Source organism: Magnusiomyces paraingens (assembly GCF_902498895.1).
Source record: "Magnusiomyces paraingens strain CBS 517.90 genome assembly, contig: contig3, whole genome shotgun sequence".
NCBI classification, from domain to species: domain Eukaryota; kingdom Fungi; phylum Ascomycota; class Dipodascomycetes; order Dipodascales; family Dipodascaceae; genus Magnusiomyces; species Magnusiomyces paraingens.
The window spans coordinates 4,221,106-4,237,500 of NW_022474069.1; the positions used below are offsets into that span (position 1 = coordinate 4,221,106).

General features: G+C 34.5%; 5 protein-coding genes across 5 annotated transcripts; 2 read left to right on the top strand and 3 right to left on the bottom strand.

Moving 5' to 3' along the window:
* Positions 1 to 1,455: 1,455 nt before the first annotated feature.
* SAPINGB_P004596 (uncharacterized protein) lies at positions 1,456 to 2,037 on the top strand (the record flags this gene model as incomplete). The annotated part of the gene is made up of 1 exon (XM_031999311.1): positions 1,456 to 2,037. One exon carries the CDS (start codon positions 1,456 to 1,458, stop codon positions 2,035 to 2,037), a length of 582 nt encoding a protein of 193 aa, XP_031855202.1.
* A 98-nt stretch (positions 2,038 to 2,135) lies between these two features.
* On the bottom strand, positions 2,136 to 3,602 carry SAPINGB_P004597 (uncharacterized protein; the record flags this gene model as incomplete). Its single annotated transcript, XM_031999312.1, has 1 exon — positions 2,136 to 3,602. One exon carries the CDS (start codon positions 3,600 to 3,602, stop codon positions 2,136 to 2,138), a length of 1,467 nt encoding a protein of 488 aa, XP_031855203.1.
* A 644-nt stretch (positions 3,603 to 4,246) lies between these two features.
* On the bottom strand, positions 4,247 to 5,314 carry SAPINGB_P004598 (uncharacterized protein; the record flags this gene model as incomplete). The annotated part of the gene is made up of 1 exon (XM_031999313.1): positions 4,247 to 5,314. The coding sequence occupies one exon, from the start codon at positions 5,312 to 5,314 to the stop codon at positions 4,247 to 4,249; it is 1,068 nt and encodes a 355-aa protein (XP_031855204.1).
* A 316-nt stretch (positions 5,315 to 5,630) lies between these two features.
* SAPINGB_P004599 (uncharacterized protein) lies at positions 5,631 to 7,305 on the top strand (the record flags this gene model as incomplete). Its single annotated transcript, XM_031999314.1, has 3 exons — positions 5,631 to 5,667; positions 5,720 to 6,140; positions 6,192 to 7,305. The coding sequence occupies 3 exons, from the start codon at positions 5,631 to 5,633 to the stop codon at positions 7,303 to 7,305; spliced, it is 1,572 nt and encodes a 523-aa protein (XP_031855205.1).
* An 80-nt stretch (positions 7,306 to 7,385) lies between these two features.
* SAPINGB_P004600 (uncharacterized protein) lies at positions 7,386 to 9,578 on the bottom strand (the record flags this gene model as incomplete). The annotated part of the gene is made up of 1 exon (XM_031999315.1): positions 7,386 to 9,578. The coding sequence occupies one exon, from the start codon at positions 9,576 to 9,578 to the stop codon at positions 7,386 to 7,388; it is 2,193 nt and encodes a 730-aa protein (XP_031855206.1).
* Between the last annotated feature and the right edge of the window lie 6,817 nt (positions 9,579 to 16,395).

A 16,395-nucleotide genomic window follows, 5' to 3' on the forward strand; every position in this document is an offset into this window, starting at 1 on the left:
ATGGTGGTATTGTGTGTGGGTTGTATCAGTTTTACTGATGGTTGATATTACTGGTTAAAGATGGGTTTTGTCAAAGAAAATTCCAGTTGTTTTAAAGGCTAGCAAAGGTAAAAACAGATCTCAAAACAACATAAAATATTAAAGAGAAACAAAAATTAACAAGATATCTAGAAAGACCTGATTTGTCGGGAGAATTTAAATATATATGAAAAGTAAAAAAAAAAAAAAAAAAAAAGTAATGTGAATAGGGTTATAATAAGTGTTAAAGGGGGGGGGGGAAAAAATTAGATTTCAAAGGTGATTTTCGTAAAAGTGCTGTGGTTATGATGCGTATGAACATATATAGAGTAAGTCTCTTATTTAGGACGAAGAAATTCTAGGCGTTTGGAATTTTTGTTTAATTTTTTTTTTTTTTTGAATTTTTAATTTTTAATTATTAATTTTGAGAAGGGAATCAGCCTTCAATGAGAGCGCGTGTTTGTGAATTATATGATAATTGATGCGTGCAGTATATAAATATAGTGATTCTGTGCGTTTTTTCTGTAGTGAAAGTCCGGGTTATTACCCCCTCTGTAAAAGCATTTAACTGCAAATTTGTTTGTGAAATTCTTGAGAATTTAGTTGACTTGAAAGTAAAAAAAAAAAAAAAAAAAAAAAAAAATTATTACCTTTGTTATTACAGTTGAGAAATAGAAAAAAAAAATTAAAAAAAAAACCCAGGTTGGCGATGCGTGACCGGAGGTTTTGGCTTGAAAGGGGCGGCGGCGGCTGAAAGAGAAAAAAAAAATCGATAGGCATAGAAATTGGTCACGTGTAAATAGTGGGGAAGGGTTAGGTTGCACTGTTACATTACACTTTTATGGTGTTACATATAGTATTACATAATTTGTTACAATTATAGTAATAAATTATGTTACACCTTTGTCAGCTTCTCCCTGTTACTGCCTTTTGAATTCCTCCGTCTCCACGCCCATCAAAAAATATCACCAACCCCGAAATTCTCTAAATTTGTTTTTTTTTTTTTTTTTTTTTTTTACTATCTTCAACAAAACACAATCTATAAAATCCCTATTAAAAAAAAAATTAAAATAAAATAAAAAACCTTTAAATTTTATAAAACAAGTCTTTCTAATACTTTCAATTAATTATTTCGTACTTATTTGCTTTTCTAATCAAGAATATTTTCACAGACAGTCACGTAGTATACGTTTTCAAGGGTATTTTTGTCAACCCGCTCTCCCACACTGAATGATTCATTCATTCACTGACTGACTCATAGTTTTTTTTTTTTTTTTTTTTTTTTCTTTATCAAAATAAACAAAATAAATATAACCTGATTGTATCCCTTTGATTTATTTCTTTTTTTTTTTTCCTTCTTCTTCTTCTTCTTCTTCTTCTTCCCTTTTTTTTCCCTCTTTTCTTTTTTTTTAGGCTTCTTCTCATCTTCATCGCTAAATGGCTTCGCCGCCCGTCTCACCAGCCTCGTCCGGGTCCCCACCGGGGTCCCCACCCCTCAGAATTGCTTACCTCCACGCTGATATTCTCAGCGCGCCTCCCCGATCAGTAATTGCCCATGCGTGCAATTGCTACGGCTCTTGGGGTGGTGGTGTCGCTGCTCTATTCAAGCGCCGTTTCCCTGCCGCTTACACTGCCTACGCAAACCATTGTCGTGCTGCAGCCGCAGACCCATCATCTCTCTTGGGAACCTGCTTTCTGATTCACAACAAGGCCACAGATCCTGGTGGTGACTACTGGATCGCGTGTCTCTTCACTGCATTGTTTCCTGGAACTCCTGCATCAGATGGCTCTGGCTCAGTGGAAGAGTCTATTCTCAAAGAGACGCGTGCAGCCATAAAAGATTTATTGCGACAACTGCATACCCATGAGTATATATCCACATTACTTCCTGGTGATGAGTATGTGCCGGTTGTTCACATGCCCCAAATCAATGCAGGTATATTTAACGTCCCCTGGCCTCTTACCGAAGCCGTCTTAAAATCATTCCCTTATAGATTCAACGTGTATGTCTATCCCTGATTTTTAGAGAAACATTAATAATAAGATTAAACATTAGAATAATTTGTCAAAAACAAAAAAAAATAAAATAAAACAAAAACAAATATGTCCTTTTTTTTTTAAAATACCCGATCAATAAAACTACTGCTTGCCGTAAAAGAAAAGCCTTTGAAAGGGTGGTTTCCAGGCTCTCCGTGGTTATCGCCAATACCTGGGCCAACATCATTGCCCGAATTCAAATTCAGGACTGCTAGATTGTCTCGGGATCCACGGGCCGATGCAATGGGAATGGCCATAGGAGAGTCATGGCTAGGAGGCGACAAAGGCATCTCTGTAAACTCCTTGGAAAAGTTTTCTGCAAGCTCAGGGTCCGTAATGAGTGGGACAATAGGTGGGACAATTGACTTATCACGACGTTCCAACTTTTCCCAGTCAATTGCACTAAAAAATGAATGCTTTTTGATATAATCGATATCTTTGTACCCCATGCGCTTCTTGGGATCACGCGTCAAAAAGCGTGAAATCAAGTGCTGCGCGTCACGAGTCAAGTAAAATGGAAAGTCAATGCGCTTAGTTCTCCAAATCTTTTGTAAAATCGACTTGTAATCGTTCCCTGGGAAAGGTGGATTCCCTGTAAGCAAGTCATAGGCAACAGCTCCAAGAGACCACCAGTCAACAGCATAATCATACTCTTCACCCTGCAAAATCTCAGGTGCCATGTACTCTGGTGTTCCAAGAATCGTCTTACAGCTTGAATCAGAATCAGTGGCCACCTTACTCAATCCAAAATCAGTCAACACCAAATGACCCTCTTTGTCAAGAAGACAATTCTCAGGCTTCAAGTCGCGGTACACAACACCAACGTTAACGTGAAGGTGGTACAAAGCCAAAATCATCTCTGCCAGATAAAATGCAACCGTGTCCTCAGATAGCATGACTTGGTTAGCCAGGTAAGTAAACAGTTCACCACCCTGTGCATACTCTAAAATCAGATAAAGTTTTTCATGGTCTTGCATAGCATAAAATAGTCGCACAATATATGGGTGTCGCACCGATTCAAGAATGTCGCGCTCAGTCATGGTTTGAAGAATATGCTTTTTTTCCACAACCATAGACGCCTTCTTGAGCTGTTTCTGAGCAAACAAGCGGCCAGTTTTGCGTTCACGTACAAGCAGTACTTTACCATAAGTGCCTTGGCCCAAAACCTTGAGCTGCTGAAAGTCGGCTGGAGTCATTTTCCGCGGCTTTTCATCTTCAGGTTCATCAAAAACAACATGCTTTTCAGTCTCTTCTTCTTTATGAAGCTTATCAAGACTCTGTGCAAAACTGGAAACAAAAGGGCTTCTAATACCAATCTCCAGAGACTGACCCAAACGTCCATCTGCAGATCCAGGTTGGAAGCTAGCTGATAGCCGGCGGCTAACATTGCTAATAGAAATAGGACGCGTAACTCCATCCATATTGAGTTCGGTAATGGTATCACATAGCTCGTTCAGATCGGTTGAGCTGTTGTTGGGCAACATTGATGAAGAGTGGGTAGAGACGGGTCGAACGTCGTCATCTTCAAACTCGAAAATATCAGCCATATTGAAATGTTAAAAAAAAATTGAATATATATATAAAAAAAATGTAAAATAGTAAATAATTATAATAAGAGCTGTTAAACAAACGTAACGATAAAAAAAATTAAAGCTTGAAGTTTCAGTAAAATTAGAGGGAAAAAAAAACTTGGATAAGCAAATATACAGGCTGAATGAAATGGCCAGAAGAGCGATTTCAAATTTTAAAAAGAGACGAGAAGAGAAGATGAGATGAAAATTTTAGGCTTGAACTTATTCATTTGGAACTGGGTATTTCAACTAAATAATCCTCTCTGGTGGGAGTTTTTTTTTAATAAAAAAAAAAAAGTCTTGTTTTTTTTTTGATGGCAGGAAAGGAAAAAAAAAAAAAAGGTTTGTAAATCGAGGGGGAAAGGCCCAGGATGCCCACGGCTTTTTAAACCAAAAATTTTCCGCCAATCCTCACACCTTCAATTGTCTGTTCCGATCTATGCCACGTGAATTACCCTTACCCATAGTGCGGCTTGCGGCTTTGCTCCGAGATAAGCCTCTTTTGCTAGCAGATTGTGATCACATCGGGACACCATCGGGTCTTTCAAATTCTGCCAATAACTTATTGTTTCCTTAGGATCAAAGATCGTCCAAAAAAATCCAATTAAAAAAGGCAAATTTCACTCTTCTGTGACTCCAGATTCATATCCATATCCTCCAAAAACAAGATTGTTGCTGCCTTTTTCATTTCGTGAAACTTCAGCCACAGGACCTCGCCCTCCAGCCACTGCATACCCAAGAATCATGGCTTCAGTCGTATGTGCAAACCCAATTTCAACTGCTCCAGGACCAGAAACAAATGCAGTCAATACTCCAAAATATAACCGGGGCCCACGCTGAAAGGATTCGGCCTCTGCAGATTCTGGTTGTATCAAGTTTTTCTCTAGCCATGCTGCATTAACCCCATCAGGCCCAGCTGTGCATAATCGATCACATACAACTCGTGCAGCTTGAACAGTCATAATGTCTTCACCAGTACCACTGGTGCATGCAGCAGCAGTCACTGTGCCCGGTCCACGGCCTGCGTAGACACCGGCCCCTACAATTCCAGCAGGTCCTACACGGCCTGCAACCTTGAGTGCAATGCCTCCAGAACTTGCACAAGTAACAACATTCCCTAAAACGTCTCCACAAATAACTCCAACTGTATCCTGAACACCCTCAGTCTTCCGTAGATACCGTTTAAGCTCTAAATACTCGCGCAAACTTCGATCTGTTACAAGATCGGCTTCATCTGTCACGAGTAGGCATCCATGTTGGGCAGCATATTTGTCAGCACCAGCACCCACAAGTAGCGCAGGACGTACACGACCCAATGGATCCTTGATGCGGGCGGGATCAATCAGGTCCCGGAGCATTTCGCCACAGACTTCTACCGCGTTGCGAGCATGTCTGACGGCTCCAACTGCTGCAGATTTCCCTCTGTTATCCATTATACATGCATCACATTCAACCTGACCTTCCTCGTTTAACTGGGCTCCAAATCCGGCATTGGTATATGGAGAGTCCTCTAGCAGCGAACAAGCCCTCACGGCAACATCTAACGCATTGGCACCTGTGTTAAGCTGAGCCAAACCTGACGAGCACACTGACTTGCATAACTTCTTTAAATGTTTTTCACTGGCTGAGCCATGATTTCCAGCACCTACATGCAGCGCAATGAATACAGCATGCTGGGGACTCTGCATTGTGTGTAGTGTTTGTCTTTGGTATGAGACAATGTATCGACCAAAATGTCTTTTGGTGTATATAGTTAGAGAGATTACCCGGCCTTGTTTCGCTACACCACTCATTTTTAAAAAAAAATTCTCCACCTCTCAATAGTTTCTCTTCTATTCCAATTCCAAATTAGCTGTTTATTCATATTTATGTCTGCTTTCTCTAGGTAAAATATTGTTAAGAAATCTTGACAGAATATAACACTAGATATTTTGTAATTTATTTTATTTGTTTTATTACTTTATTTGTAAAATTTTTTTCTAGGGTTTTTTTTTTTATTTAAATATGTCCTCCATACCTCCCCGGCGTCAAAAAACAGGTCGTAAGTAATCTTTGCACGTTTTGATCAAATAATCGGTACTAACAATCAATAGGTGCTTTCACCGCTGTAACACCCAAGCAAACCCTATCTCGGCCCACTCCACTTTCTACATCTTCCGCATCTACTGACCTTTCGCATGATCAATCACCAACAACAGCATCCAATACTACAAATAACAATAGTGACACTAGCAATAGTAAAGAACCAACCAATTGGCCTGAATCTTTAAAACGGTTTATAAGCCGCTCGTTTGACGAAGCACTGCCAGAGGACCGTGACGTTTTTAACTCACAGCTGCGTGAAATCATCACCAAGGCTCATGAATTAGGTACAACATGGACAACTGCCTGGGACAATATTACATTGCCAATTATCCAACAAAGGAGGCAAGAACGCCTCAAAAAGGCTGCTAAAGAACATACACAAAAACCTATAAAAGATACCCAAGGGCATTCTTCTACTAAAAATAACAAGTGAGTTTGTAACAGTTTTTGAAAAAAAATTGCACTTACTAACATTTTTAGACGTAATTTATTTAAGTTAGACGAATCGGAGAGCATGAGGGCTAAGCGACTAAAGAGGTTTGAAACGTCAAAAGTTAATAATAACAATAATCATCATCATCATCATAATAATAATAAGTATGACAGTAGTCCGTATAACAGCTACCCTGGATATGATATGCCCTCCGAAAATGTAAACCCAAATGAGCCCATTGTGGGCCGTTCAACACAATTAGAAAAACGTTATCTACGGTTAACTTCTGCAGCTGACCCCAACACAGTGCGACCATTACATATTTTAAAGCAGACGCTAGAGTTGTTAAAAAGGAAGTGGCAGCAAGAAGAAAATTATTCGTATATTTGTGACCAATTTAAGTCGTTGCGACAGGACCTGACAGTCCAGCACATTCAAAATGAATTTACAGTTACAGTTTATGAGATTCATGCGCGGATTGCACTAGAAAACCGCGACTTAGGCGAGTACAACCAATGTCAAAGTCAGCTTAAAACACTTTATGAAAAGGGGATACCCGGAAATGAGGATGAATTTTTCGCGTATCGCATTTTGTACATTCTCTACACGCGTAACCGTTCCGACATGAATAATATTTATTTCCAGCTAGAAACAGTGCGTAACCCGAAAACTGGGGCGCTTCCCAAGGTAGTACAACACGCGTTAGATGTGAACCAAGCGCTTTCGTCACGTAACTACCACAAGCTGTTTAAGCTTTACACAGCAGCGCCCAACATGGGGCCTTATATTATGGACATGTTTGTTGAGCGCGAGCGGTTTTCGGCGCTGTCAGTGATGACAAAGGCGTTCCGTCCGGAAGTGGCACTTGACTATGTGATTAATGAGTTGGGATTTGAGAATGGTGAGGACTTTGCAAAGTTTGTTCAACAGGCTGGGCTGTCAAATTGTATTGTGATTCGGGAAGAAACTATACAAAACAGTACTACTAGTAGTGAAAAGAAGGATGATGATGATGATGATGATGATGATGATGATGATGATGATGCATTACCACCACAAATGAATAAGAAGGTATTTTTGAATTCAAAAGAAGCATACCCAATAGTAGAGCAGCTGAGAGCTGATGCATTTAAAAAGGTGGATATTAAAGGACAAATATGAATATTGTTTTTTTTTTTTCTTGATTTTTTTTTCTCTGCACATGATGTACGATTACTATAGATAGATCAACAAGAATTAAATCAAGAACCAATTTCCACGTCCCATGACAAATAATGATAATCTTCCACATGCTCAAGAATGTCATTAGAAAGTACAATATTATCATGAACGTGGATACGGTTTGCAATATATCTCTGGGCAAACAATACAGTGGGGTTGGTGTAATAATTGTTGCTATCAATGAACTTTGAGGGGAAAGGCGAGAGGCGCTTAAAAGAAAACTCTGAGAGCAAATCAGCAATACGATTGGCATACATTTCTGGTGGAGCCTCTGAGCCATCCCACATCTTGTGCTGCAAATTGAAGCAGCCTGCAATAATGATTTCTTTGGATTCTGAGTGTTCGCGCAAAAGATCCTGAAGGGCCTCGAAGAGCTCGCGTGCAGCCAAGTCTGAGGGACGATCGATTTGGATAAGTAGAAAATCAGCAATAAAATAAGAGTTAATAAAGGGCTTGTAGGTATTGGTAATGGCAACAGCAGGCTGGTATGGTCTGCGCGATGCGTAAAGGGCCATACGGGTACCACCTTGTTCGTAAAAGTACTGCTCATAAAAGTGCATCCATTCTTGGCGCTCAAGTGGTCGGCCATCAGAATGCTTCCAGCACCCCTCTGTCATAACAATGTGAGCCTGATACATAGTTTCAAAAAGAATTTCATGATTAACTTGCAAATCAAATTTGCAATTAGTTTGAAACACTCGCAGTTTTTTGTCATGGTTTCTGAGGTCTGCCAGTGGGCGGCCATTTTTGAAATCTTTTCCGTGAGCCTTAAACTTGTCACAGTTGTACCACTCATCAGGGAAAATGCGGAGCTTAGCACGCTGACCTTCAAAGTAAAAGGCACGCATAAAGTATGCTGCATCGCGCTCTTCTACTGTCGAAAAGGAAATTTTGGCAATTCCCTTGTCTTCATAAGAACCCATAAGCTCTGGTGTGCGAGCAAGTTTCAATCCAAATCCTTCAATAGTTTTTCGGAGCTCCCCGCCAGTATATTGTTTGCCAGTTGCTTCGTTCAAAGGCACGCCATGAATTGACAAAAAGAGCCAGTCAGAGCAGTCAATAGGCTCGATACTAATGGGAATTGCACGGGCGATTTCCAAATCATGGAAGGTAATATTTGGAGCAAATGAAAGTCTAATGTTACCGCGCTTAGTGACGGCACCTGAAGAGATTAAGATTCCATTTGAGCGTGCTGAATTAATTTTCATTATAAGTTTTTCAACAAGTTTGTTTGAATAAGCTCCCACTTGGCCTTTGATCTTGACAACAAGGAAGCCTTGCTGTTGGTCACGCTTGATATGCCATGGCAAATTGCGAGAAGTCGAAGCAGTAGTTGTAGCTGCAAGGGTCCGGCCGGCAGACGTTGTGGATGCACTCGACATGTCCTGTGCTGTGATAGACGCTGCTGCAATTGCTACCGACTCGTGCTGGGTCATTGCTGATTGTGCAGTGGGAGGACGGTTCAAGGTAGGATGGTGTAGTGGTGGGGTTGGCGCACTGGTGACACCATTAACTCTGCTGGTTGAAGCAGAAGGGGTGTTGGAACTTGCAGTGCCTGTGGGGATTGCTCGGGCGATTTCCGGGGTAGATGGAACAGAAGATTTTAGTGCCATGTTGGTATCTCCAGTGGTAGGACGCAGTTTAAAAGTATGATTATTTGCATGCTCGTTTTCCGAGAGTTTATGAGCAAATGTTTCCCCAAACTCTTCTTGTTGAGCAAGGTGATTATTAAGAGATGCAGTATTGTGAGATCTATCGCCATTGGAATTGACGAAATTGCTAGGCGTAAGTCTGCCTTCAGCATGTGGATCAACCAGTGAAATGTTTGACATTCGAGACTCAATGTCCCAATGATCCATATTGTCTGTGGTATTTGATTGATTTATAAAAGTTTCATCGAGAACGTGTAGATCTTTGGGGTTCTGGTAGTACTGTGTTTCAAGATCGTAAAGCTGGAGACGGATTTTGTGAGAAGCTGCATGGGCCGCTTGAATATCGGCTTCCTTTTGAGCAAGCATGAATTCAATTTCATCAAGTTTTTCATTTAACTGTCGAAATATTTCAGTATCATACTTGCGCTGTAATAAAGCTCGGTATTCTGTAAAGGATTGTGATACATCACGGAATGTGAGGTTAGTGAATAATGGCACAAAGTCTTTATTAAAAACATATTCTGTTCTCTGGCTCTTAAGCCCTGAAGAAGATGATGACATTATATAACCAGACAGCAATCAACGAGCTTATCCCGTGCAATGGATGGGTATTAGTGCTCAAGAGAAGGTAATTGTGATGCTGTTGCTATTAATTTTATTATAGGTGGAAGTTAAAGAAAGTAAGAGAAGGAAGGTTTTTAGTGGGGGTAGTGCTTGAAAAAAAAAAATAAAAAAGTTGTAACTTGTTGCACAAGTTGTCACAAAAATCTATGGCACGAGCGCAAATGACTAATGTAGTAATAGAATTTGAATGTTGGACGGTCATTATAAAAAACTTGAATTATATTAATATCACTATTTTTCATGATATTTAATTAAAATATTGGAGTATATAAATGGTGTATTTAAAAGAATTGGCTTTTTTTTTTGATAAAATTTGTGAAATTGTTTCAAATTAGAATAATATATAAACAGTGATGTTAAGGGTGTTTTAGTTATGGAATTTAAATTGCTAATTAATATATATCCTATAAAATGGAGGGTTTATTTTTTCAAAAAAAAAAAAAAAAAATTACAATTTTAAACTGGGGGAAAACAAATTTATAAATTTGAGTGCCGTTTATAATTATGGACGGCACTTAACTTTGCTTAAAATTCAGAAATTTCCTAAAAGAGATTAGCAAGTGAAAGAAAAAAAAAAGTAAACAGTTTGCTCGATCAAAAGCCTTTTATTTTTTTATTTTTTTATTTTTTTATTTTTTTATTTTTTTATTTTTTTATCTTTTTATCTTTTTATTCCAAGTGACATTCTTTTTTTCAAAGCAGGAGAAATGTAATGCAAGCTATTTTGAAGGGAAAAGGGGGGGGGGGGGAAAAAAAAAAAAAAAAAAAAAAAGAAGGTGATTGTAAGGTAGAGTTTTGTTTGAAGAAGCAGGATTTAATATACTGATTAATTTCTTTTTATTATGTATTTTATTTTATTTCAAGTCTGGCATTTGAAAAAAAGAAAATGAAAAAGAAAAAAAAATAGAGATAAACAGAATGAAAAGAAAAAGAAAAAGAAAATAAAAGAAAATAAAAACATCAAAAATGAAAAAATGAAAATGAAATACTCGAGAAACAAAGAAAAGGCAGGCTAAAAAAAAAAAAAAAAAAAAAAAAAAAAGAAAAAAAAAATTTGAAAAATGAAAAACAAATAGGCCAAATATTTATGATAGGTGAATAGAAATGTAACATTAGACTTAAGACTTTTTGCCGCCAGTGTATTTTAGTGCCCGAAGGTTAAAATTTGAAATATCTAAAAAGGATGTAACAACAGCTTCTTATCTTTTGACTGAAAAAAACCAAATTGAATAAAAAATAAAAATTTAAAAACAAAAAGAGGCAATAACAATAAGAATAATACTAATAATTCTCATTTATTAAAAATACTACGTTAGTATGTAGTACGCTATCAAAAAATTCCCCTTAAAGACCGTTGTAAAAAAAAATTTTAAACTAAATAATTTGCTTGGCTTTTTAGCGCTAGCACACTAAAATCAATAGTTGCTGGCCATTTAAATACTAACATCACGCCTATTTTACTATAATGGTTATCGTAGCAGTCGGCACAGGGTTACTATTATGTTGATTAAAAAAAAAAATAAAAATAAAAAAAAATAAAATAAAAAACAACCCCCACCAGAGCCTTTCTCGTCTAAAGTTGATGCGCAAGTTTGTCTACAACTTTTAAGGATGTGCTTCAGCTTAAGGTTTAATAAAGAATGATATTCATGTATGACATTCATGTATGACATTCATACCATGTAATACAATAATATTACTCTTAATTATAATTAAGACTAATTATGAATTTACCAGTTGTTGTAGGGTAAATTACTACGGATAAATAATGCTCTATTTGTTAATAGTAAGCATTATGGGCAACCCAAAGATATTGACAGAGTATTTTCTTTTTTTTCTTTTTTATTTTTTTTTTAAAGAAAAAAAGAATGGAGAACTATATAAAAAATAGATATATATATATATATAAATAGTATATTCGAAAGTACCCAGGCGTTGGAATAGTTTTTTTTTGTTTGTTTGAAAAAAAGATATGTAGTGATAAATGTTGGGAAATTCTGAGGTTAGCGAATGAATACATTGAAGTTATAGATATAAATAAAGGATTTAGTAGGGGCAGACCTTAACTAGAATACAATGAGCTGAACAAAGCATAATAAGTTCAGTCTGACTTGTTGATATTGATATTATTATTATTATTATTATTATTATTATTATTATTATTATTATTATTATTATTATTATTATTATTATTATTATTATTATTATTATTATTATTATTAGTATCCTTATAAATCTATACTTTCCTCTAAGTCACTCATTATTTATGATATGAGATTCAAGAGATATTGGCGTTAATTGTGATTAAAACACGTATGGGAAAGGAATAGACAAGCTGCACTGCTAAGCATATCTCAACAAAACCCTAACCACTTCACACATACACATACACACACGCATACAGAGAAAGGTTAGGGTTCCGGCTTCTGAAAAAAAAAAAAAAAGTCTCAAAACATTGCTGAGATGCAATCGGTGTATGCCATGCAACAGATTAACAAGTTGCTCCTATCACATTGGCTTATATAGAGATTTACTTTTGTCCGGTCGCGCTATTTCTTAACAATAAAAGTCTTTGTAGGAAATTTAATGAGACACACTAGCCAATTACCTGACTTTTTTCCAAAAAAAAAAAAAAAGTGTTTTATTGCACCTATAAAGGCTTTTATCATAAGGACTTAATCTATCTATCTAGAAATAATATTGCAAGCATATCTTTAATAGTAGCAAGCAAATAAAAAGAAAAGAAACACTGTTGGGTACACTTTTTTATGGAGGAGGAGGTGGTGTATTTTTTTTTTTTTTTTTTTCAAAATACTGTACCGCAGTGCAATACAACAACAAACTCTTATTCAAAAACAGCTACACGCAAACCAAATTGGCAATAGTCCATGTGGCTTTCTGGAGGCGTAGTTTGCCATTTCAATAAAAATGTAAAGAAATCTAGATGTTCTAAAATATAAAAGATTGAGGTCTATTTACAAAGTAACCCAGCGAACAAAAAAAAAAAATAAAAAAAAATAAAACACTTAATTACTCCATATCAATTTAAAATAGTCTGTCTTAGATTATTAATAAATATTTTTATTTAAAAAAGGTATTTAAGCTGATAGTATATTGATAATTTCTTTTGTGATCTCTTAGAAATCCCATATAAAAATGTTTATAACACTGTCTATATATAACAAAAGTCTCATACTGAGATATGTTTGTGGAAATTTCAGTGCGCAGAGTAAGAGGGTGCATATCTACAAATCTGGTAGACATAATTAATATTTTTCTGAAAATAATAACATGCTTGATTTCTGCATTGGTAAGATAATTATATAATTAATTATTTATCAAAAATAAGGGATTTAATACAAAAGTAATGAGTGACAAAATTGAAATAAAAAAAAAAAAAGACAGATAATTTTAATGGGAATTTTTTTTTTTTTAAAAAAAATATCAAGAAATTGTTTGTGACTAAGGAATTTTTTTTTCTCCAGAATTTGTTTCTAGCGTGAAAAAGTTTTGTTAAATTAATAATTAATTGAAAAAATAAAATAAATAAATTTTTTATTTTTTTAAATTTTAAAAGTTTTTTGAAAGCATTAACGGATGAAATGGAAACAAGGCAAATTTCAAAGAGAGTGCTTTTTTTTTTTTTTTTTTTTTTGATTATTGATAGAAAAATACATTGATTTTAAAAAAAATTATCAAAAATAGGCAAACTAGCGCTCGATTTTTTTTTATTTTGAGTCAACATGTAAATTTTCAAGCTAGTCTTGATCCACATTTATGGAATACATATCTCAACAATATTTGAATGGTGCCACCAATGTGGAGAAACTGCAGCTTGAGGGTGGACCAAAGTCAAAAAGTTTTCAGCAATCATTTGAAGAATGCCCCATCAAGCCGATACCTTTTTTTTCTTTAGTCATTCATTACCCATAAAAATACAATCCTTTTGAGTGGAAAAATTTCCCTGATAGACTTAAAAGCTTATATATCAAGAAAAGAAAGGAAAAAAAAAAAGAAATAGAGTGTGGCTTTGTTTAACAAGTCCACTAAAAATAAAAGGTAGAAACATAAAGGAAAGAAATGAAAGTCTAGTTATTATTGGAGAATCAAATTTATATAGAGAGAACCTTATATTACTTGTTTTTCTTTTTATATATTAAAAAAAAAGAGGAGAAGTAGCAATCAATCTTCATTTAAGGGTCCAGGACTAGGTTTTTTTTTTCTTCCCTTGCCTCCAATTAGAGTTAATCATGAGCCATCTTGGGAAAGGGAAATAAAAAAAAAAAGGATGGGCATGAGATGGCTCAAGTACCCTCCAGGTTTTTAAATTTTTCTCCAAGGCTGGTTCAAGAGCCAGATAAGGAATAAGAAAAAGTCTTGTGTAGATATAGGAAGTGTACTAAGTAACAATTTTTAAAAAAGATCTCAAGCACTTCTAGGTGAATTTAAGAGTCTTACTAGGACCAAGATTGTTGCTAAGTTAACAAACTTGACCGTTAATTTTCGCTAGTTTAAAAATTAAATAAAAATTAAGATATCTAGATTTAATAAAAATAATATAAAAATAATAATATCTATGATTTGTTTACAAAAACACCAAAGTGTAAATAATTTATCTATTTTTGGTATTTTAATTTCCGCTTGTTAACGTATACGCTAATTTATCCAACACAACGGTAAACATTCGAACAATGAAAAAAAGCGTTGCATCACGTTTTTGAGCTCATCCGCAGAGCCGTCACTAAAGCTTAAAAAAAAAAAAAGAAGAAAAGGAATAAAAAAAAATAAAAAAAAAAAATTCAGTACACTTTGGCATAGACATAGTACTTGTCAATAACACCATCACGTTATGATTAATCCAAACTGGGAGTATTAAGACCTATGTACTATGTCATAATGTCCCAAACAGGCCAAAATGATCATCTACCATTTAGTTATGGAAAGAAGCATGAACCATATTCGATTAAGTGGAATGACTGGATAAATAAAATACATTGACATATATCAAAGATCTGGAAAATAGAAGGAGAAGAGAAATAAAAAAAAAGTAGCGTGATAAAAAAAAAAAATTAAAATCCATAAATAATAGATTTAAAAAAGAAGCCAAATTTGTTTCAGAAAGAGCAAAGTGGGTGTTTGAGGAGTATTATTTTGCAATTGTAGCAACAATCTGTATTCAGTTTTATCCAGATTTACGTGTTTACATGACTTTTTTTTTTTTTTTTTCAAATTAATATTTATCAATAAATTTATCGATTGTTGATATGTTTTTAAACGAAAAAAAATCATCTTCAAGACTCTCCTGCGTTTGAAATACCAAATTTGTGTTATTTTTAATAAAAAAATAAATAAAAGCCGTTAAAAATTTAACTCTGTTGTTCTAAGATAGTTTGAATTTATATATTTTTTTTTAAAAAAATACGTGACTAGAGAACTATTATTCATAATAAAATAAAATAAAAAAATAATAGCAACTTTATTAATTAACTAAGCTAAGATATGAATATGTCATGATGACCGATCTTTGAAAAGTTTTTACTTTCAAGGTAAAAACACTTATGAAAAATAAATTCTATGCAATGCAATTAAAAGTTTAGTTTGACTTCTTCACTTTCCTACCTTCCCCCCCTGCATTTTTCTTTTTTTATTTATTTACATCCTTTGCTAACGTTTGCTAATTTTTCAAATTGACACTCAAAAGTGAAGCTGAGGTGAATAGTTTTTAATTTTTCATGTGAAATTTTTTTTTTTTTTAAATTGATAATGCTATTAACTTTAAAATACCAAAAAAAATAAATGAGAGAATTGAAGAATTGTAATGATGTCATATGTTAAGTCAGAAAAGTTCCAAGTATTTATCTGCTTTTTTTTTTAGTCGAATCTTTAATTTAAATGAATAAAGATTGTTAATACTTGAATAGAGGGAAGGAAAAAAAAAACGAAGAAGAAGAAGGAAATTTAAGGTCTATTTTTCACATTCTTCATTGATGTTTGTCAAGAAAAATCTTGGTCTGTTATTGGTAGAACAAATAACTTAAATTTGCGAAAAAATAACGAAACATAGTACAAGACTGTTAATATATCTTAATTTATATTGAATTTTTTTTTTTAATTTTTTTTATCTTAACTTTTATCTTAACTTTTATTTTTATTTTAATTTTGATTTGATTTGGTTTTTATTTTAAATTTAATTTTTGATTTCATTTTATTTCATTTTTACTAAAAGCTTGTGGTTAAAATAATCATGGATAAATCTCAATTAAAAAAGTGCCGAAAAGCCGATGATTAAGGGCTGATTTTTGATGTGTTTTGTATATATATAATATTCCCTAGATTAGGAATGAGGAAAGTGCATTAAAGAAATCCAGAAATCCGTTAGAAACGTTACTTGCATACTCAAGATTTTCTAAAGCACAGAAAGTCTTAATTGAGATAGAAAAAGTGCAACAAATAAATAAATAAAAAATTTCAAAAAGGTCCAATTATTTGGTCTTTAGCAATTTTTTTTTCTTTTTAAAAAGTGCGGGCCAGTGTCAAAAAAAAAAAAAAAAATTTAAAATATCATTGGTATCGGTATCAAGTGTATGATAGACGATATGCTTAATATGGATCAAAACCCGGTTTCCGGAACGCTAGGGAAAAGATCAGAAATATGCCAAAAAATATATATAATAGGAATTTTTTTTATTGCTCTATATAACTAGATAAATAATAATAATAATAATATTTTTAAGTAATGGTGTTGAAAGACTCC